We start from the raw sequence: 23,342 nt of genomic DNA on the forward strand, positions 1-23,342 counted from the left end.
AGACCACCCATTTTCAATAATGAACTATGTCATTAATATACCTTAGAGGAGTTGTGTGAAAATAGAAAAAATGTTCCCCCTCTTCTGTGTTGCCTAGAACTGGAGGATTGATTTGGGGGTTTGTATTGTAAATGACAACTTGATGACATCACACATTGTAATTTACAATACAAACCCCAAAATCAATCCTCCAGTTCTAGGCAACGCAGAAGGGGGGGAACTTTTTTTTCTGTTTCCACACAACTCTTCCAAGTTATATTAATGACATATTTCAATATTGAAAATGGGTGGTCTTCCCCTTTAACTCTTAGTGCTCGTCAGGGTGGGGGGTCCCCAGTTAAAATATGATTAATTTGGGGGCCACGGCTTGAAAAGGTTGAGAACCACTGCCATAGAGCACCAGCAGTACGGGTTTATTCCCAGGAAGAGAACCACGGATACACTGTTAGCCCTGGGAGTGCTGATGGAGAGGTTTACAGAAGGACAGAAGAGTTACACTGTGTCTTTGTGGACCTAGAAAAAAGAACACACAATGATAGGGTGCCAAAGTGTCAAAATGGCTCATGTAATCCACAATGGCTGCATGTTAACTTGAATGAATAATAACCACTCGTATTGCATATTTAAATGAAACCCTCTAGTATTTATGATTGACTGAATGTTAATGCTGATGCTCTTCTGTTTACAGCTGTCCTTGCTAAACTGACGGCCATGGAAGTGAGGCTGTCTGCAAGTGAGGAACTGAACAGAAACAATGCAGGTGTGTGTGTGTGTGTGTGTGTGTGTGTGTGTGTGTGTGTGTGTGTGTGTGTGTGTGTGTGTGTGTGTGTGTGTGTGTGTGTGTGTGTGTGTGTGTGTGTGTGTGCGCGTGCATGCGAGGCTACAGTAAGTGCAAGATTTGTATTTGTTCTTTAACACTTTGAAAAGTATTGTAGATTATGAGATGCTGTGTGTATTCAAAAAGTATTCATTGTTCATTCATTTTGACCTTTGTCCATAACTCACTTCCTGCTTATGATTTTTTGGGGCATCCTTCTAGGATGTTTTAGGATGACCCAAGGGACATGTGTGCCAAATCTTATGCTTTTTGGAGATTCCTTTAATGTCTTTTGAGTCAACAGTCAACAGTTTAGGCGGCCATTTTGAAATTTGTCCATAACTCACTTCCTGTTTAAGATTTTTTTGGGCACCCCTTCTAGGATGTTTTAGGATGACCCAAGGGACATCTGTACCAAATTTGGTGCTTTTATCCACCGCGTAACGATTTGGCCATTTTCTGACGTTAATTCCCCCTACTACGAGGGTCCATTTGGTTCATATATATAACTAATTGTAGCCCTATAGTTATTACAGCCAAGACGGGGTGGACAACAGCCTTATTTACTAAACACAGTCTTATTAGCATGACGGGTTGTGAGTTGGACTAACGATTGAGAGCCTCGAGTTGACGAGTTCGACTCCCGCTTCAGCAGATCGATATAAACGACACAGAAAGTCCCCGAATCTCATTTTGAGAACCAATAATCTAGTCTACAATAGTGTCATAGTAGGCCTTATTATATATATATATATATATATATATATATGTATACATATATATATATATGTGACGGGCAGTTAAGTCACTTTGTGCAGTCAGTATAGGCCTACCAACAGGCAACAGCGCTTAAAGCTTGCATGTAGTTTCAAATAAACAAGGGGTTTGTATGGTCAGTTTAGCCGCTACCAACAGTGCTAAAAGTTTGTTAATTTTCAGCGTTGTATGTTTTATTGATGGGCCGAGTACAATCACACAAACCAACAGCTGAAATTCATTTGGGAACACAGCTGCTGACGTCCTATCAATCGAAGCCCAGAGCCATTCAAGGAGAGTTTCAGGGAGAGTTGCATCTCCGTTCACACGGGGCCAGAGTTGGCAGAACTCTCTAATACAAGGCTCTGGCAAGCCTAAGGGCATGCGTTTGAGAAACACCGTCATCGTAAGGACCGCAGCCTTACGAAGGGCTTCGTACAACCTGCGCTTTGAGAAACGCGGCCAATATCAGTCACCAGAAGTAGAGACGTGTTTTCAATGAATCCGTTTGATTGATGTTTTGATGATTTTGATGATTTCAGACAACCTTGCTCAGCTGTCCAGCGTAGAAATGAGGCTGAATCTGAGTGAGCGTCGAGTGGAGGAAGTGAACAGACGCAATGAAGGTATTGAAAACCCTGACAATGCATACGGGTACTGTTTAATGTTGCTGTTGATAAATGCTTTATAGGCTCTGTGCATATTTTAGTCCCAGGTGTTCCATTTGGAAGTTGGCCAACCTGTTTGCTATTCTGGTTAATATGTCTATATCTTCATTGTATTGGCTGTAAAATACAGTATGGGGGTTTAGGGGATTTTTTACTTTCACTATGTTTCTCTGTTATATTTTTCAGATTTGGCAGCCAGACTGAATGCTAGTGAAAACACTTCTGCAAATTGGTTCAAACTCAGAGAATAGTATTTTCTTAATAGTTTCTATACTGCCAATACATACCGATAAATGCAATTTGAAGTCACAGGTTCATGTAGGAAGGGGTGTGTCTTATGAAAACTCAATATATGCCCGTACTGATTAATGTGGCTGTTGATACATCTGTATAGGCTCTGTGCATACCTGTTTGCTATGAATTGTCCCGGTTTCAAGCTGTGTGTCCAGATTCCTGACAAATATCTCGAAAACACTAATGTACCCCGGTTTTCGACATTTACCACAAAATTGTCCCAGTTTTCACCAGAATTAAAATAATAGTATTGTTTTCAGTTGTTGCATAGTCGTTTAACATGTTCTTTTCCATTGCGTGTCTGAATTCAACGCTGAGGCTGTTTGTCAATCACTCACTGCCTGTATGCAACCCTATGTGCACGGACATTAGAGAATGGGCTTGTGCCTGCGCGGTGAACGTGCACATTGCTTTGAGGGTCCAGGATGTCCTTGTTTCAGCGGCTGACTTATGGTCACCCTAGTTAGGGGATTCTTTTTTTTCACTTTCACCAAGTTTCTCTGTTATATATTTTTCAGATTTGGCAGCCAGACTGAATGCCAGTGAAAACAACATGAAGGACTTGAAGAAAGAAAGCGATGGTTAGTTGGGGATGACAATGTTTAAAAGAATAGATCAGAGAATAGTTTTTTTAAATAGTTTAATTAATGTAATTTACTTTGTATGTATTACCAACTCACATAAAACTGCATGACTATTCTATGTATGACTCCATACAGTATCTTGAGATAACTTGTTATGATCTGTTCTGATTTGACACTTTAATAAAAATGTAATTGAATTGAATGATTTGACACTTTAATAAAATAGAATTGAATTGAATGACGTATGACTAATCTAATACCAATGCTGTGTTGATTTCAGCCCACCTTGGTCAGCTGTCCACCAGGCTGAATGAAAGTGACAACGCGATTGAAGAACTGAAGAGACTTCATGCAGGTATTAAACTGTTACATGTCGCAGTTGTCCTCAGATACTCCGGCCGAAGGTCAAGGATTATGTTTTCGTTGCTTCTGTCTGTGAACAGCTAATCTCAGTAACTGCTGGACCAGTCAGTGAGAAACTTTGTACAACATGTACTCCCCAGGAGGCCTAGGAAGATAACCAACCCCAAATCACGTTTTTGGGCTATTTACAATACAGATGTTGTCCAAAAACGGTACGGTACACATGATCTCTATGGTCATTTGATCAATCTCATGACCTAAAGTATGTGTCACATTTTCTATTCGGATAAGCCACGATTGGCGGGAGTGGCATGTTTTACACAAAATATTACAAATAATGCACCCAGTGTCCGATTGCCGTGAATCTTTGCAGGTACATTTTGTCTATGACAACGAAAACATGTACTGTACATGCCCCATTGTGCTGGGAACGAAGTTACCAAATGGGAACTTCATCCCTATGCCACTTTAGAAGCTCCAAGTTCCACAGCAATCAGACGTGATTTGTACAGTAGCATTTTTGAGCGGTGCTAACCGGTCCTATAGACCGCTTTTTTACCAAAACTATGATGTCACAAATGATGATGACATGTGTTCGCTTAGGGTGACCATATTCTGAATCCCCAAAAAGAGGACACTCTACCCGGCATACAACACGCACGCACGCACGCACGCACGCACACACACACACACACACACACACACACACACACACACACATACATATTAGCCCAAAATAATCATATTTAAACAAGAGACCCCTCCACCCTTACGAGCACAATCAGTTGAGGCATTACATTTTGTATAACATGGTTCTATTGAGAAAATAGCAGATCTACATGCTTGGTAGATCGGCTATTTTCACAATTTCTGCCTCTAATATTTGTTTAATTTACCATTTTAGAGGTACTAAAGGTACTAAAAATACCCTAAATTATCACCTAAGAAATGTGCATATACCTCATAATGTTGAGTGAGAAAACAATGTTGCACATTAAGTTAACATCTGGGGACCCCTCAAAATAATTTGGGGACCCCCCTGGGTCCCGACCCACAGGTTGAGAACCACTGCCCTATACCACTAATATTATTACAGTTATGTATTTATTTTTGAGGGGGTTCCAAATTGACCCTTTACAGATCCACTGATTTAAAGTGCTCTTGACTCCTGTATGAACGTTCAGCTTTGTATTACAAAGAAACTAAATAAAATATCTCTATTGGTTTCTTCAACAACCACCGTATCTTCAGCTTTACAAGGTTGTACAAAATATTCTGTCAATTTAGTTCGCAGAAGAGCTCTCACCTCGCACAGACTGTCTTGTACTGCAGTGTCTAAATACCTTTAGTTGTGATGGTATGGACACAGAAGTGTCAGCTTTAATGCAGACTGAACGCTCTGCTTCTCATTTGGTCACCAAGACGAAAACACTGGCACTTTTCATTTATTTCATCAGTGTAAACGGCATTAATTGCGTTTGCAGTGCTATCGTTCGGCTGAATCGTCTCTGCGCAGCGTGAGCTGCCGAGCTCTGCTCTAAGTCTGATCTGAACAGCGACGCATCTAAACGAGACTGCATGAGGGAGGGAGGGATCGCAGCGGAGACAGAGCAGTATGAATAATACAGATTCCGGGGTTTGGGGTGGAAATCCGTCTATCACAGTGTGTTTACAAACGAACCACTGAACGTGCATTGTAAATGTCCATGATTTAACGCTGATATGCGCGAAACCCCGGACATTTGAAGGGATTTATAAAACCCCCCCGGACAGGCCGGACAGCCCCCTAAAAGAGGAACTTATATAATAAAAACGTCTTTTTAACTATGGACCTCCCTGCCAGACGTCTTCTGGACGTCTTTTTTAAATAAATAATAAAAAAAGCATGCACATGCATAGTGCATGATCTGTGCACGAATGTGTGCACCAGCGTGCACACTATTTTTTTAACCCTTTGTTGGCGAAACGGCAATATAAGAGGTCCCACTTTAAATATGGCACCGACTGAGTTAAAATGGAGTTTGAAGTTATAATGGGTTTGTATAGGAAGGTCCTTGAAGTGGGAAAATGAGGGGAAATGAATATCAAATATCTAAATATTGAATGAAGAAATTCAAAAACTGTCCTGGGTGTTCCCAAAAGCCTGATTAGACGATAAAATTACCAAAACATTTTTTGAAAGTGAAATATCCCTTTAAGCACTCTACTTAAAGGGGAAAAACCACCTATTTTCAATATTGAACTTAGGCCTATGTCATTAATATACTTTAGAGGAGTTGAAATTAAAAAATGTTCCTCCCCTTCTGTGTTGCCTAGAACTGGCGGATTGATTTTGAGGTTTGTATTGCAAATCACACCGTGATGACATCACACCAATTACTTCTACTCCATCTTGGATCCAAATATTGTACTTTTACTCCACTACATTTAGTTAAACACTTTAGTTGGTTACTTGCAGATAAAATATAACTATAATAAAACATATATAATTACGTTAGCCTTGCCTGGCTCCAGCCCATAGACCCGCCCACTCTCTGAGCGGACTGAAATCAGGCTAACTTTAGCCCTATTTCATACCTAGGCTGTTTGAAAATAGCAAGTTCACAATGTGTCGCATGGCGACATGTTGTGAGCTTGTTTTCAAACATTTTGCACATTTACTTTTGGTACTTTATTAATTAAGTACTTTTTCCCCCTTTTTTTTAAAATCTTTGAGACACCTATTGGTTTCAAATTTCAATGTATCATATTGTACAATGGAACAATATTCATACTCTGAAGTTAACTCCTTCACCTCAACAATATATATGCTAGCTTTTAATTGCTAGATTTTACCTTGCAGACTTCTTATAATGCATTGATTGATTGAATAATTTATTTAGACAAACATGAATAACATTGACACGTACAGACAACACAGATGCAGTGCAGCACAGGCCCGGTTAAACATTGTGTCCAAAAAGGAACATCCCAATAAGACCTTTTACGGCTTTGTTTAGGTTGGAAGTCCTTGGCATTCAATTCATCGCAAACAGTACAAGAACATTTAACCCTTCTTGTTCTTATCCCGAACAAGTTCGGCTTTATTTCAATCCAATACAATATTTTATTTGCTATTTTATTTACCCTGAGCTGCTTGGACCAACGTGGGTGGTCCTGGCTCGTCGCTGGTCCGACGATTTATTCCATTGGTTTAAAATAAAGTTTAGAGCCCCCCCCAAAAAACTCAATCTATACTGTCGGCGGCGTATTCCGGGGTGCCTATCCCAATCTAGTCCGGGATATTTAATAAAATGAATTAATTAATCGGAGGCCTCAACGAAGCCCCGGTCTAAATTTCCATCCATGCCCCGGGCCGAGACTCTGCCATCCACGGCCCGTAATCGGGCAACGGCGCCGCATCGCGCCGCCGAATCCAATAATAAGTCACATTTTTAGAGAGCATTTTCTCTGAATTGTGTTCCCAGACCAAAGACAACGTTTTTTTGCAACTGAAATAGCTTTAGATCGGGCTTCTAAAAAATAAAGCAGCTAAGTGTTAGCTAACTTCCTCCTCTCGTCACCCATAGCAGTGGCTGCAGTGAAAACACAAGGCAGTACTGGCTTCTTCTACGGAAGCTAGAGCGAAGGCCTATACAGATATTTCTGGCACTCTAGCGGCACCTTGTGGCCCGGGGCACTGTATGGGTTAATGCAATTATAAAACACATTATATGTACGGAGAAAAGAACTACATTCAATACAATTATAAAATATAAATAAAATGAATGGGGGGTGGGTGTTCACTGGGAAGAGTGGTGACTTTGCCTCTGGCCTCCTGAAAGGTGGATTTTCAGGGCAGCCTTGAAAGAGCCCAGCGAACTATATGTGAAGGGAAACAGTCAAGGAATTCCACACTTGTATTGTAGAAGGATATGTGTTGATTGTTGATAGCATATTATATGATTACATGTTTACATTGGTTTAAAAGTGTATTAAAACTTAATGAAACGTTTTATAGAATAATGCTAGCGGAGCCGACGGTGGCCATGACAGTTCTCACGGACCATCAGAGTCCATAACTAGGATTGACGTAGGCGGAAGAAAGCTGGAGGGGCGGGGCTGGGACGTTGACTCCCTTGGTAATCGCCTTACGCAGTCAGAAAAGCCTGATTAGTTGATAAAATGACAAAACTTTTTCTTTTAAATATCCCTTTAATTTTCTCCATTGTTGAATTTAATGGGAAAACGCAGAAATTCGAACTTTTAACAAATATGGAGATGACTGACATCATAAATGTCCGTCATAGACCACACTGACACAGTATGTCCATATATGGGCATTCCAAGATATGGGCTTAATATTGATCAGGGATCTCCATATATGGCATAAAAGGGACAAGGACTGACACAGAGATCGTCATAATGGCCATTAGTTTATTGTCCCCACCAGCCGAAAGGCATGGGGAGACGTTTTGCACGCTGTCCGTCTGTTTGCGTGTCTTTGTGTCCTCCGTCTGTGAACAGCTAATCTCCGGTAATGTTGCCACGATTGCAGTGAAACTGTGATGCTCCCTGCCAGAGCATCACCTCTGCCATGTTTCACATTGGCCTGTTATAGCGCCACCAGGAGGCGATTTTTTGCAAAACACATTATTGGACAGTACTCCTACAGATGTTGTTCAAAAATCATACAAATCGGTACACAGTATCTCTGATAGTTATTAAAGGAAATATTCCATCCTGATTGGCTAAAATTGCATTCCAATGTTTGCAGGACTGCTCCGTTTTGAACAAAATGCCTCAAATCATGAATACAGAGTGCGATTTTTAGATTTTGCATGCATATTCCCACGAGTCAGAGGAAGAAATGGCACTTGAAAATGGTAAAATCAGCATCATGGTGGCGCTATAACAGTAGGCCTATATAACAATAATTTGGATGAAAAATAATTGTTAGGGATTGAGGGAACATAGGGTCGAGGGAACGTAGGCATGACCCCGTTTGGGGTCTCCAGAAACTATTGCGCTTTTGGGAGTGGCCAAGGTTGTTGCACCTTGGCCACTCCCAAGGTTGGCCAAGGTTGTCTTTTGATCTGATGTTCAGATCAAAAGACTTAAGACTTCAAGATGATACTTGTTATTGCAGTTCTGTTGCTCGGCCCGGCTCTGGACTGTGAGGAAATCTACGACATCTCCACACAGAGTGGTGTGTACAACATCTACCCCACTGCTGCACCTGTCAAGGTCTACTGTGACATGGACACAGATGGAGGGAAGTGGACAGTCATCCAGAGAAGAGTGGACGGCACTGTGAACTTCTATAGACCCTGGGCTCAGTACAAGGCTGGGTTTGGAGACATAGCAGGCGAGTTCTGGCTGGGACTGGAGAACATGCATCTCCTCACCAAGAACAAAAAGTATCAGCTGAGGGTGGACATGGAAGACTTTGAGGGAAACACAGCGTCTGCCTCTTACTCCTCTTTCTCTGTGGGTTCTGAGGCTGGTGGCTACAGGCTGCAGGTCAGTGGTGTAAAGTAACTATACAGTTACTTAAGTACTGTACTTAAAGGGATATTTCACTTTCATTTTATCATCTAATCAGGCTTTTGTTACTACCCTGGAGAGATTTTAATTTGCTTGATTCAGTATTTAGATATTTGATATTTATTTTTTCAGACCCACCTCTTTCCTATACAAACCCATTGTAACTACATTAACATCATAGATAGATAGATAGATAGATAGATAGACAGATAGACAGATAGGTGCCTTGCATGGTTTCCACCACCACCGGTGTGTGAATGTAATGCACATTGTAAAGTGCTTTGGATAAAAGCGATATATAAATGCACCAATATAAATTTTCCCAAAAAATGCAATGTTAGTTGAAAAAACACGGCCAGCTTCTACTCCACAATATCTCATGGACAAATATTGTAGTTTTACTCCACTACAATTATTTGAACACTACTAGTTACTTTGTGGATATTGATTATTATTACAAAACATAACCTACTGTACAATAACCACTTCAGCCCTTTCTAGACTTCGGCTATTTGAAAATAGCCGATCTACAAGCTCACAAAGTGTCCTGATGTGAGCTTGTAGATCTGCTATTTTCAAATCATTGTAAATACTGAATCAAGCAAATTCAAATTTGTCCATGGTGGTCACAAAAGCCTGATTAGATGATACAATGATGTTTTTTTTAGGTATTTGTACTGAGTATTTGTATTGAGTATTTAATTTTTTCACAACTTGTCGTGATGTGAGCTTGTAGATCTGCTATTTTCAAATCATTATATATATTTTGGAAAAAAATGTAACATGTACTTTTACTCAAGTAAATTCCCAATACCAGACTTCTACTTTTAACAGAGTATTTTTTTTTGCATTGCAGTATTGATACTTTTACTTAAGTAACAAATGTACTTTTTCCACCACTGCTGCAGGTTGCTGGCTTCAAGAATGGAGGAGCAGGAGACTCTCTGTTCTATCACAATGGAATGAAATTCTCAACCTTTGACAAAGATCAGGACCAGCATAGCATCAACTGTGCAAGTGGTAATTCTCGTGGTGGATTTTGGTACAAGCAGTGTCATTATGCTAACATCAATAGTATTTACGGCCGGGGAACTACTCAGAATCAGAAAGCTGTAGCCTGGGCCACCTGGAAGGGATGGAAGTACTCCCTGAAAGCTATAGCCATGAAGATCAGACGTGTTCCTTAAACATGTTTAGGTTCACATGCATAGATTTGAAAAGCACAAAAAGGCATGATGCAATATTTACTCTTTTTCATGTTTTTATTTTTATTTTATTTTCTTTTTTTTTCATTCTTTGAGACTCTGTTTAATCGTAAACTCATACAGTAGATCTGTATTGTATCACATATTATTACAGTGATGACCCGCTGTCCTCTATGGCTCTTAAATCAATAAATAATACAAGCTGTTAAACAAATAAAGAGATAAATGTTTTTTTTTTCTTTTTTTTTTCATCCTGATTGGCTACGACTGCCTTCTAAAGTTTGCGTATGCGACGTGACGATCGCTTTGATTAGGGAGTCTTACTAGTATTAGTGATTAATTGGTAACACTTATTTAAAGGTCGGTCTATATTGCATTATAATCACATTTATTGATTTATAAGGCGGGGGGGGGGGGGGGGGGGGGTGGACCTGTTGTGTTGTTTGAGAGCAGCTGAGTCAGATACAACAGCAGTGACACAAACACGTGTTTTGAGGAATTGGAAATAATCAACATAGTGACTAAACTCTGGAAGAAGAAAAGGGAGTTAAAAGCAACACCAACTAAAATGTCTACACTGCTAAAAGGTTCAAATGGAAAGTTGTAATGTGATCTAATGAGCTTAAAGGTGTAAAAAGTGTGGGGAAGTCCTTGTTATACAAGGGAAACGGTGCATTAATGTGAAAAGCAGCAGTGGCATCATTAGACGTAATGACAGATACATATACAGATGCATGTACATAACGTGCATGGTTTAAGGAATAAAGATTATGCAGTTCAAAGTAACAGAATGTACAAACCTGTTGTGGTATTTAGTAGTCATACTATACTATTATGTCCTCTGACGGTCGGTTGAAACCAAAACTGTTACTTTTCAAGATTCAAATTCAAAAGCATCAAAAGTAGCAGATCTACGAGCTCAAAAAGCGGTCCGTTTCGAGCTTGTGCATCTGCAATGTTGATACTTTTGTTGTGTGACACTGTAGTAATATGATCAATAGGGTGGTCAGAGGTTTACAGATGGTACAAGTGTGTGAAATGACTTGTTTCACAAGCAACCATCATTCTACTTTTAAGAAAGATGGAAAGAGACAGAGAAAGGAAGAAACAAAAAAAAAAACATACATAAGAAATATACATACTGTGCATTACGTGTGGTGGGACAACTGCAGTGCTATCAGGCAGTTAGACGTTATGACAGATAATGTACATAAGGTGCATGGTTTTAAGGGGGAAAGGTAAAACTAGTAGGGATGCTCCTATATATCGGCCACACATCAGTATCGGCCGATGTTTGCCGTTATCGGTCAATATCGGTATCGGCAAATAAAGCTGACATTAACCGATAGCAGTAGCCGATATTTATCTGTTGTTGATAATCATACATTTTGTGCTGGTTATGTTGGTGTGTTGGTTATCTGCAGCCTACCAAGAGAGTAGATTCTGAACAGTTATTTCTTATAATGTTGATTTATTTGTTTCCCTGTCACAAAAGGGGAAATAATACACGAAAAATGAAATAAACAAATATCGTTATCAGTATCGGCTATCAGCTAAATTGTTATTTTAAACATTGGTATCGGTATCGGCCAAGAATTTCCATATCGGTGCATCACTAAAAACGAGGTATTTAAAAGCAGCATATTATAAAACGTGTCATAGTATTTAGTCATAATAGTCATATATATCTTCTCTGTCGGGTGGAAACCTCATATGTCCAAATGAGTTACTTTTCAGAATTCAAACGCAGCAGATCTACAAGCTCAGCTTGTCTTTCTGCTACTGTTGGTGCTTTTGAGTGATGCTGTGGTGTGATCCAAGACGGACAACAATTTACAAAATGACACAAAAAGAGTTAGAATATGGAGATAATAGTTCTCTGCCTGACAACAGTGATATAGACAGAATAATAATGGTGTGTCATCAGGACAGTGTGGTGACAGGAAGGATCAGTGCTTGTTCAACAGTCATGGCAGACACTGACCAATCACATCACTGTTGTCAGGCAGAAAACTCTATACTCCATATTCTATTCTATGTGTGTTTTGCTTTGTTTTTCGTAAATCAATTCTCTATTTGATCATGCCAAAGCGTCACACAAGTATCAAAAGTAGCAGATCCACAAACTTGAAACGCGTTATTGGTATTTTTGAATTCGTTTTGGACATGAGGTTTCGACCATATAAAAGTACCACAAATCAGTAGTGGAAGTAGGCCTACTCTTTTTTTGTTTTGCTTGAGTAAAAGTAAGTAGCAATTCCACTAGGCTACAGTATATAAAAATACTTATTGCTGGTCAAATTTACTTGAGTAAAAGTGCAAAAATAATTGCCATTAAAATCTATTAGGCTAATCTAAGATTACAATCTATGTGTACAGTCTCATTTAGACAGAAAGGGTTGGGTCAATAGAAGTGAAGTGTTCTGTATCCATCCACCATCACTCACTCAGTGTTGGGTCAATAGAAGTGAAGTGTGCTGTATCCATCCACCACCACTCATTCAGTGTTGGGTCAATAGAAGTGAAGTGTTCTGTATCCATCCACCTTCACTCATTCAGTGTTGGGTCAATAGAAGTGTTCTGTATCCATCCACCACCACTCATTCAGTGTTGCTGGCTGAACTGCTGGCGTACCAAAACCACTCAACAGTGCGGTCTATACTCTACGCCAGTATAGTATATTACTATTTGGCCACGGACCCTCATCTGAAAATATGTTGTGCCGGAGACCCCCGTGCGAGATGTGTTAAAATTGTTAAAGTAAAAAAAAAAGTTTTGAAAAAGGTTACCGTAATTATAGCAGATCCACAAGCTCACGTGTTGTATCGCGACTCGTCAAGAGCTTGTAGATTTTGTAGCTGTTTAGCCGACATATATTGTGTTACAGTGGTTAAACCTATTGTGATGCTATTAACACCCCCTGGAACCCCCTCAATGACTCCTGGGGGTCCCTGACTCCCTGCAAGGTCTGGACCCCACTTTTCTAGTTGGACAGCATCCCAACTCTCTAATGGGGGCTGTGGAGAGATATTTTGCCCCCTCTCTTTTCATTCCAGTCGTCCCAGTTATGTCCAGAATGTTTGTGCATTGTGCCACTCACACCGATCTGAGTGAGTCTTGGTGATTATTAGGTTGGAAGGCCTTTTGGCTAATCAATGTGAGGATAAAATAAAACAATAGCTCCCGCCTAGCACTGTATTACTGCACTGGTCCTCAACGTGAGGTTCAGGGACCCCCAAGGGGTCCTTTAGGGAGTTCCATAGCTCAGGGGTAGAGAAACTGGTATTAGAGCACGAAGGGTATAAATCCCGAAGGGTTCCCAGTTCGAATCCGGGCTCCCCCTGAGTTAATGTCGAAGGGTCCTTGGGCAAGACTCTGAACCCCTAATTGCCTCCGGTGAGTAGGTTGGTGCCTTGCATGGCTTCCTCCGCCACTGGTGTATGAATGTGTGTGTGAATGGGTGAATGTAATGCACAATCTATGTAAAGCGCTTTGGATTAAAAGCACTATATAAATGCACCATTTATTTATTTCCAGGGGGACCACAGTAGAAATACATGCAATCTTTCACTTACTTACTTCTTGTTCTTACTGATTACGTGGGTCTGGGACGTCCCCCCTCCGAACCAACCACCTCCTTTCTCCTCAAATGATCACTCTTCCTCCTCCTGTCTCTATTTCACTAGGAAATATAACCTACTGTGTAATAGTTTGGGGTGGAATTTGTCTCATGATTGATTGATTGATGTCTTAACTGATACATGAATCATAATGTTACATCTATCTGTAACAAAAATCTGACATTGAAAAGGAACAATCCCAATCACTACCACTTGGTCCTTTCCCTCTGTTTTGTACGTTCATGTATAGCTAGATAGGGTGTCCCTTTTAGTCAGAGGATAAAAAGTCCTGTAATAAATTACCAAAAAATGTCTTCACCAATGTGTTTGTAAATGTGTCTAGTAACACATCTCACAAAGACTTCAATTCCCTAGGAGAATCCCTTATCGCTACTGAGTTGGGGTCCCATTAACTTAAGTGTACAGGAAAAAACACACCAAAATAAATATGCTTAAAGTAGCATGTGAGGAGTCAAACTAGGGTTTTTTCATGATTCTGAATCCATTGCAAGCATTTGTTGTGCACGAAAAATATTCCTTGGGGTAAAGGTGGCTCCCACAGAACTGTGAAAAGTGATGACTCATCACTAAACCATAGTTCTTTTGGGCCGTTTTTAGCTCAAGGAATGTTTTTCGTGCAAAACAAATGCTTGTTGCTAACCTGCCGACGCTGGTGAATGCTAACCTGGTGAATGTTAAACTGGTCGCACCAACAGTGCTTAACCCAGTTGCTTTTTTGATACACTCTGAAAGACCTGCAAAAATAAATAAATGGGGAGTCAAATCTCCCAAAAGCATAGAAAACGCATTTTAGCACAGTTATACCTATAACACTCAATTCAAAGACAACAGGTCTTACACCTGCATCAGGCTACTGCATCACACTGACTAACATGGTTGTAACAAGTTCTATTTTATTGCTGCTCCACCTAGAACTGGCCCAGCTTCACTGTGAACTGGGGACTTGCATCGACTGACTAACATGGTTGTAACAAGTTCTATTTTATTGCTGCTCCCCCTAGAACTGGCCCAGCTTCACTGTGAACTGGGGACCCCCCCTAAAGTCCTGCAGGGGTCCCGACCTACAGGTTGAGAACCACCCATGTAGAGACATGTATTTACATGTGGATGGCGTTTGGGGATTCAAAGGGTGGAGGATGAGCATGGACTAATTGACTACAGGTGTGTTTGATAATCAAACAACACCTGTGTCAAAGCTGAGAAGATTTAAGTGTGTTTGTACTGGGACAGAGCACATTTGGTTTGTGGTACCGAAACTATTGCACTTTTAGGAGTGGCCAGGTTGTTGTACCTTGTTCAGATCAAAGGACTACAGATTTCAAGATGATACTTGTTGCAGTTCTGTTGCTGGCTGTAACAGTCCACTCTGTTCCTCGCTGTGATCTCAACCTTATTCTCGACTGTGAGGAAATCTACAACAACGTCTCCACACTGAGTGGTGTCTACAACATCTACCCTACTACTGCACCTGTCAAGGTCTACTGTGACATGGACACCGATGGAGGGACGTGGACAGTCATCCAGAGAAGAGTGGATGGCACTGTGAACTTCTACAGACCCTGGGCTCAGTACAAGGCTGGGTTTGGAGACGCATCAGGCGCGTACTGGCTGGGACTGGAGAACATGCATCTCCTCACCAAGGATAAAAAGTATGAGCTGAGGGTGGACATGGAAGACTTTGAGGGAAACACAGCGTATGCCTTTTACTCCTCTTTCTCTGTGGGTTCTGAGGCTGATGGCTACAAGCTGCAGGTCAGTGGTGTAAAGTAACTATCCACCTGTTTCCAGAAGACTTTACTGTAGCATTATCTGCGGGACACTTCCGGTTAACAGCAGACATACAAGCTCACGTCGTGTCACAGATGCAACCGCTGTGAGCTTGTAGATCACACTAGGCTGCCACGCCGGAAATGCCGCTCGCCTTGTGCAATGCACGATGGGATGTTGTAAAGTTGTGGATACATTCATTTAATTACTGTACTTAAAGGAATATTTCACTTTCATTAATAAAAAAGAAAAAACATTAACATTTTATTGTCTAATCAGGCTTTTGTGACCACCCTCGAGAGACTTAATTCAGTATTTAGATATTTGATATTTTATATATATATATATTTTTTTTTTTTAATTATTTTTTTCAGATACGTCCCTTTCCTATACAAACCCATTGTAACTTCCAACTCCCTCAACCATGATGGGTTCGTCAAAACACCTGGCTTTTTTTCTTTCTGACTTCTGATGCCCTCCTAATATGAGTCTTTAAATACAATTAAAATTAAATACAATAACAAAAATAAGTTTCAAAAATACACGACCAGCTCACACGTCAGGAGTCACCAGAAAAAAGACGGGTGCTTTTGATGAATCTATGATGGTTAAAATAGAGTTTGAAGTTACAATGGGTTTGTATAGGAAGGGGGAGTGTCTGATAAAATGAATATCAAATATCTAAATACTGAATCAAGCAAGTGGTCACAAAAGCCTGATTAGACGATAAAAAGGGAAATATCCCTCTAGTACAATTACAAGTTTTACAACATTACGATTTGAAAACTTTAGTTACTTTGTAGAAATTGATATTATTACGAAACATACAGCAGCCTACATTCAGCCCTATAAACTTCGGTTTTGAACATTTGAAAATGGCCGATCTACAAGCTCACAACGTGTCGTGATGTGAGCTTGTAGATTAATTTTCAAATCATTTTATACATTTTCATTTCAAGCAGATTTGGTACTCTGAGTAATTGAGTATGCCTATACTTAAAGTAAATTCACTATACCAGACTTCTACTTGTAACAGTATTTCTGCATCGCAGTAGGCCTATTGTTTTTTTTCCCTTAAGTAATGTGAATATTTTTCCATCACTGCTGCAGGTTGCTGGCTTCAGGGATGGGGGAGCAGGAGATGGACTGACCAGACACAATGGAATGAAATTCACCACCTTTGACAAAGATCAGGACAAGTGGAGCAACAACTGTGCAAGTTTTCGTTTGGGTGCATTTTGGTATAAGGGCTGTACTTGCGGCACTAATCCCAATGGTCTTTACCTGTGGGGAAAGGTGCAATATCACCCAAACATGGGTGTATACTGGAAACGCTGGAAGACTAGCTACTCCCTGAAGGCTATAGCTATGAAGATCCGAAGTGCTTAGGAACATCAGATGTATAGGTTCACACCTGTGGTATTAAGGCACGATGCAATATTTTCTCCGTTTCATGGTTTGAATTGGTTTTCTTTTTGTATTGTATCAACAGTGGTGATCTGTCAGGGCTCTCAAATAAATTAATACAAGATCAATCCAATCGTAAACATTTTTTTACTTAAGAGGAACCAGTGTATGGCAGCCAAAATAGGTTTAATATGATCAAGTTTTTGGGGGGATTTGTTAGTAATCTTGCTGCAGAGTTTTGCAACATCTGGAGGTCCATTTGGGAGATGAATGCAGAAGTCAAAGTTTATTTAAAGGAGTAGTTCACCCCCAAAATGACCTTTCTTCTATGGAGACTTGGGTTCATAATATTTTTTGGTTTTTGTCGTATTTCAAAGACAAAGGTTAAGATTTTTAACTGTGTTTATGTTGATTTTTAAATTAAATTAAAACATTTACCCTGAAGGTTTCCCCATCCAGGTCCGTGCATTTTGTCTTGGAATGTGACAAATCAAAAAAAATATTATCGGACTAAAGTCTCTATGGCATGATGAGTAATCAATAGGGAAAAAAAGTAATTTTGGGGGTGACTACTCCTTTAAGAGTGTATAGGGCAAGCCAAAAAGCATGTGTCTCTAACATGGCTTCAGTCCACAACAGTGTGTGGCAGGCAGATGGCAACTTGTTGCATACAATCATGACATGGTCAATATGCCAGTCCAATCCACAGCAGAACAGCATTAATTATGAACAAGGAGAGGGACTATCCTACACATGAACGTGCAAAACAGAGGAATAGGACCAAAGTTATAGGGTGAAGGGGGTATATTGCTCTTGTCCCTTGTTCTGCGTCTTTCCATTCCTGAGGATGTTTTGGTTAATTAGCCTATATATTTTTCCTCCTTCATTGTTTTCATTAATCGTAGATGTAAATCTCTGTCATTAACTGTATGGTGATGGAGAGTCCAGCACTGATAGCTGTGTCCACCACCTGCGAGCCATACCTCCAGGTACCTACAGGGTGGTCCTTGGACTGCCCTGTAGTAAGGTAAAGTTAGCAGAGTATTAGTTTTTTTCGATTGCTAAAACACATTTTTCAAAACTGTACGTTTTTTTTTTGTTTTTCAAAAATGCACACACAAAACTCCAAACATTACACACAAATTGCTAAACCCTGGCATCCCTTTGCAAAACAACTATTTGTCATAAAATCTTTTAACATGTTCATAAAATGGAACTCGTGTTTTCATTTGGTAAACACAGCCATATTTTCACATGACACACACATGCCATTCATTGAATAAACACAACTAAGCTTTTGGCTGAACACTACCAAGCATGTACAGAACACTGAAGAGCAAAATTGAAAACACAATTGTCGAAATGGAACACACCATAAGAATGACCATGGCTCTGGAGAATAAGATATTTCTCCTTTTGTAAAATGACTCAGTGTAGGCCTACATTTTTCATAGTCAAACATAAAACGGCACATAAATATGCATCCAAAACAAGTTTTGATTTACAGTAGATTTAGGCATCATGCCTCTGGTCAGAGATGGGCACAAAAAACAAAAAGATATTTTGAAAGAAATTGGTCAGTACTTGGTCCAGGATACTGTCACCAAGATACTATCCTGGTGACAGTATCCTGGTATTTGTACCTTTGTATTTCAAATATTTTTTATATTTTGTGCTCATCTCTGCCTCCGGTTGTGTGTGTGGTTTTTAGACAACAGGGTGATGTGTAATTGACGCCAGACCCGAAGGTTTAGAGATTTGAATATTTGTGTGTTGTGGATTGATGCTTTGAGATTTTATGTGAAAAGTGTGTGCAAACCTGAAAATTGTGTGTTATGTTTTGACAACAAGGTGATGTGAAATTGACATCAGAATGTAAAGAAGGAAAGTCAGAGTCTAATATGATAAGGAAATCTAAAGTAGTAACAAATTGAGTCAAGCGATTGGGGACAGAAGTAAAGGTTGTGAAAATTGTGCCTAATTTTAGCTTTTTGTGTTTTAGCGATCGAAAAAAACTGTAAACCAATCTGGGAACTAAATCTAAATTTATAGCTTTCTTCACAAATGTGTTCATAAAGGTGTCTACTATCACCTCTGAACTTTCTCAATCACAACTCCCTTCGGAAACTTTCTGGGAGCCAATCAAAGTTGGGGGTATCAGTATGCCTGGGATTAAAGGGGATAAAATACAAAATTGGCCAATATGAGCATAATGAGGTGTGTAATTAGGGTATTTTTGGGCTGCTGAATCCATTCCAACCATTAGTTTTCAGTTAAAATGACTCCTTGGCCATAAAATAGGCCTAATTGGCTAAGGCTTAGCCAATCATGTCATTCGAGTTCACCTGTGTCCTGTTAGTCCCTATGTTTTAAACCCTTTTGAGTGTTCCTTGTCAGATTTTATCATGTTATCCTGTGTGTCATGATGTGCGCTTATCTGCCTGATCTTACATAGTTTTCATGAATTCAAACCCTACTCCAACCATTTTTTATGTCTCGTGGCCTATTTTATGGCCAAGGACAAGGAGTACCTTTTACTGATAACTAATGGTTGGAATGGATTGAGCAGCCCCAAAATACCCTAATTACACACCCCATACGCTCATATTGGCAATTTTTAATTTGTCCCAATGTCAATCTCACTCCTCAATGTAACCCTTGCAGAGGGCAGACGGAGGGTGAGAAGGTAATGGTTTGGCCCATTTGGGCCTGGCCTATAGAATAGGGCTAGGTCAGAAATTATTAGCCTGCAAAACAGGTATGTTGCTACATGCTGTGCATGTACTGTGGGCCCCTCCCAAACGGCGGGATGTGTTCCCTGCCTGAATGGGTTAATGGTGTTTATTATTTTGCGGGATATGGTTGTATATGTATGTCGCTGAGTGTAACCCCTCTATTCTGGCTCACTCCCAGCAGATTGATGACGCCACAACTTCTCTCAGGTTCACTGTATTTATTGTCATTTCTGTCAAGACAATAACAACACACACACATGTGGTTGGGTGTGTGGAAAGGCAACACAGCTCCTGCCCCATAAACAGGAAAAGCAGCAGTGCAAAGGGGCAATATTCACAGTGTGATCGTATAGTTTTAAACAGATTATTTTTAACAACATGAATTGCAGTGAACCTGTTTTTTATAATTCTTTTAGAGAAATATATAGTACAATGAATTAAAATAAAATACAGTACAAATCACAGTGCAAAAGGCTCTTATAATTAATACAATGAATCAATGAACTAATTCCCCTTCACAAAACGTACCTGTCAAGACAATAACAACACACACACATGTGGTTGGGTGTGTGGAAAGGCAACACAGCTCCTGCCCCTACAGATCAGAACATAAACAATACTTTTCAACTCACTGATAATTGCAAAACATGTCCACAACATTCATATCAGTCAGCATATACTTTGATTTGAGTGAAATTAGCGTTTTTTAGCTTTAATACATGAAAGATCACGGAGCTGTGTTTAACCCACCATAAACAGGAAAAGCAGCAGTGCAAAGGGGCGGAACTGCTGCTGACTGAGAACTTAAATACTATTACCACCACCCGCCACAAGAGGGCACAGTTACACCAGAGGGGGAAGCCTGTGAGCCTTGCATACTGTATATTAACCCAAAATACAAATGAATTTTGACGGACTTCAAACCCAATAACAACCCTGTTACATGAGCACCCCTGTTGCTGTGTACTGTACTGTACTGTGTTTTTGTATTCGTGTTTTTTGTATGCTGCTGGACTGTCCATGTGTCCAAGACAAATTTCTCCTCGGAGACAAAATAAAGTAAACCTTGAACCTTGACCTTGAGGCCCTCGGGATACCCCCAACTTTGATCGGCTCCCACAAAGTTTCCAAAGGGAGTTGGGTTTGAGAAAGTTCAGAGGTGATAGTAGACACCGTTATGAACACATTTGTGAAGAAAGCTATTACTTTAGATTTAGTTCCCAGATTGGTCTACTACTCGGCTAACTTTCCCTTACTACTGGTCAAGTACCATTTAGAAAACATAAAACTTTTTTTTGGCATTTATGGCTTTATTGATAGGACAGACTGATAGGAAATGGGGAGAGACATGCAGCGAAGGTAGTCGGGATCGGGAATCGAACCAGCGACACGCTGTCAGGCCTACAAGGATACTTTATTGTCCATAGAAAACAGGCCGTTTTGACCAAACGTGCAATATGGGAAATGAAGCTGAGCTATATCCATGTTTCTAATAATAAAATGAAATAAAACCTGTAGATGCCTTGTAATGGTTCTATTGTAGTTTCCAGTGCTACATTCTTTTATTTATTTGGCTACATAGCATTGGCTGGGAGGTTCACACAGTACTGCACATTACAATGCTTTGTTTGGTTAAATGAATCACCCCCCAAACAAATCACATCACTTACATTTCATCGAGCAGTGCCAGCTCCACGTCCATAAGAGGGGCTTCTTCTCCTCCAGTAACTTTAGAACCTCACCTAAAAGGCGACAGAATTTAGAACAGAAAGATTGGATTTTGAATGGTTTTGAAATTAAATATGATAATTTGTTAAAGTTCTCCGCGACACTGGTCGACCTCCTCTTACCTGAGGTGATGACACAGTCCACCTTGCTCTTCCTCAAATACAACTACACTTACAATTCATAACCTTTGACAAAGATCAGGACACGAATATTGGCAACTGTGCAAGTATTTGTTACAGTGCATTTTGGCATATTAGCTGTACCAATACTAATCCCAATGGTGTTTACCTCTAGGGAAAGACGCAACACGCAGCGGTAGGTGTAATCTGGTACCACTGGAAGGGTAATAAATACTCCCTGAAGGCTGTCGCGATGAAGATCAGACGTGTTTAGGAAGATCAGATCAGATGTTTAGTTTCAAGCTGTGGTATAAAAGGCATGATGCAATATTTACTCCATTTCATGGTTTGATTTTGTTTTCCTTTTGTATTGTATCACATTATTACAGTGGTGATCTGTCATGGCTCTTAAATGAATACAAGCTGATGACTTAATAAAGAGATGCACGCAAAAACAAGTTGTATTTGGTAACTATTTACTTAAAGGTCGGGTCTATAATGCAACAGGTAATTACATTTACAATGCATGAAAAGGCTTCATAGCACATTATAAATGTTTATAATGAATTAAATACATTTTCGTGACCCTTTTCCAAACATTGTTATAAAGTGCTAAGCAAAAGTTACAAAGTTACAGCAACATAAGACAAATAAAATCATTAAAACCTCATTTGTAGTCAGCCCATTAAACACTTTATATAGAGATGTGTTTTCAAAAGTGATTAAAGAGTAACTAACTCTGCTCGCTAAGAACCAAGGGCAGGCTTTCCAGAGCAAAGGTGCCCATGCAGGCCGCAAAAGCCTGTTGGTCCCCCTGTGAAAAAGTTAGTTTGGGGAGGATCCAGGAGGGCCTTATCCAAGGATTTGAGGCTGCACACAGGTTCATAGGGTTTCAACAGATCCACAGATTTGGTGTGTACTGTATAAGGGGTGAAAGGACTGTGTATACTACAGGGGTTTTCAAAGTGGGTGACGGGGCACCCTGGGGTGCCGCGACGGCAGTCCAGGGGTGCTGCGAGATCATTTGATAATATTTGGACACTTGAAAAGATATTTAGTATTATTTTAAACTTGAACACCGTTATTTTCAGTCAGTTCAAACCAAAATGGCTATTATCTCAACGTTTTCCTCGCAACATAATCACTAAAATATCATTACTGTCAGGCAAAAACCTCTGTCGCACAAAACTAGTGAAAACAGCCGATTGTGTGCTTGTAGATCTGCTGTTTTCACTAGTTTGGTACATTTTATAGATGATAAATACAAAACGAACGGTTTTGTATATACAAGGTTTCCACCTGACAACAATGTTATGCTATAAATATAAGGTGCTGGGAGTGAAAATTATAATGTAGGGGTGCCTCGGATTAAAAAAAATATTTATGGGGTGCCCTGAGACAAAAAGGTTTGGGAACCCCTGGTATACTAGATCCCTGCATGGGGGACTGCCCTGGTCAAGTACCAAGTATCAACTTTTTTAAGATTTGTTTTTGGGCTTCTATGGCTTTATTGACAGGACAGGAGAGAGATGGGGACTGACACGCAGAAAAGGTATAGTCTGGATCGGGAATCGAACCAGCGACACGTCAGGCTGTACTGAGCTAGCCACCACTACCGCCAGGGGGTGGTGTTGTACGGACCAGTTCAGTCTAGTTTATTAACCAGGCTAGTACTGAACCTACTTATGTCAGGCTAGATTGAGCCTATTAGTGGTATGCATCTGGACCGGTA

General features: G+C 40.1%; 1 protein-coding gene across 1 annotated transcript; it reads left to right on the forward strand.

The window, feature by feature from the left end:
• Positions 1-15,177: 15,177 nt before the first annotated feature.
• Positions 15,178-19,710, forward strand: LOC308282619 (microfibril-associated glycoprotein 4-like; the record flags this gene model as incomplete). The annotated part of the gene is made up of 3 exons (XM_080723004.1): positions 15,178-15,620; positions 16,746-16,836; positions 19,693-19,710. 3 exons carry the CDS (start codon positions 15,178-15,180, stop codon positions 19,708-19,710), a joined length of 552 nt encoding a protein of 183 aa, XP_080579130.1.
• Between the last annotated feature and the right edge of the window lie 3,632 nt (positions 19,711-23,342).

This window comes from Nannobrachium achirus (genome assembly GCF_963921795.1).
Source record: "Nannobrachium achirus genome assembly, chromosome: 4".
NCBI lineage: Eukaryota > Metazoa > Chordata > Actinopteri > Myctophiformes > Myctophidae > Nannobrachium > Nannobrachium achirus.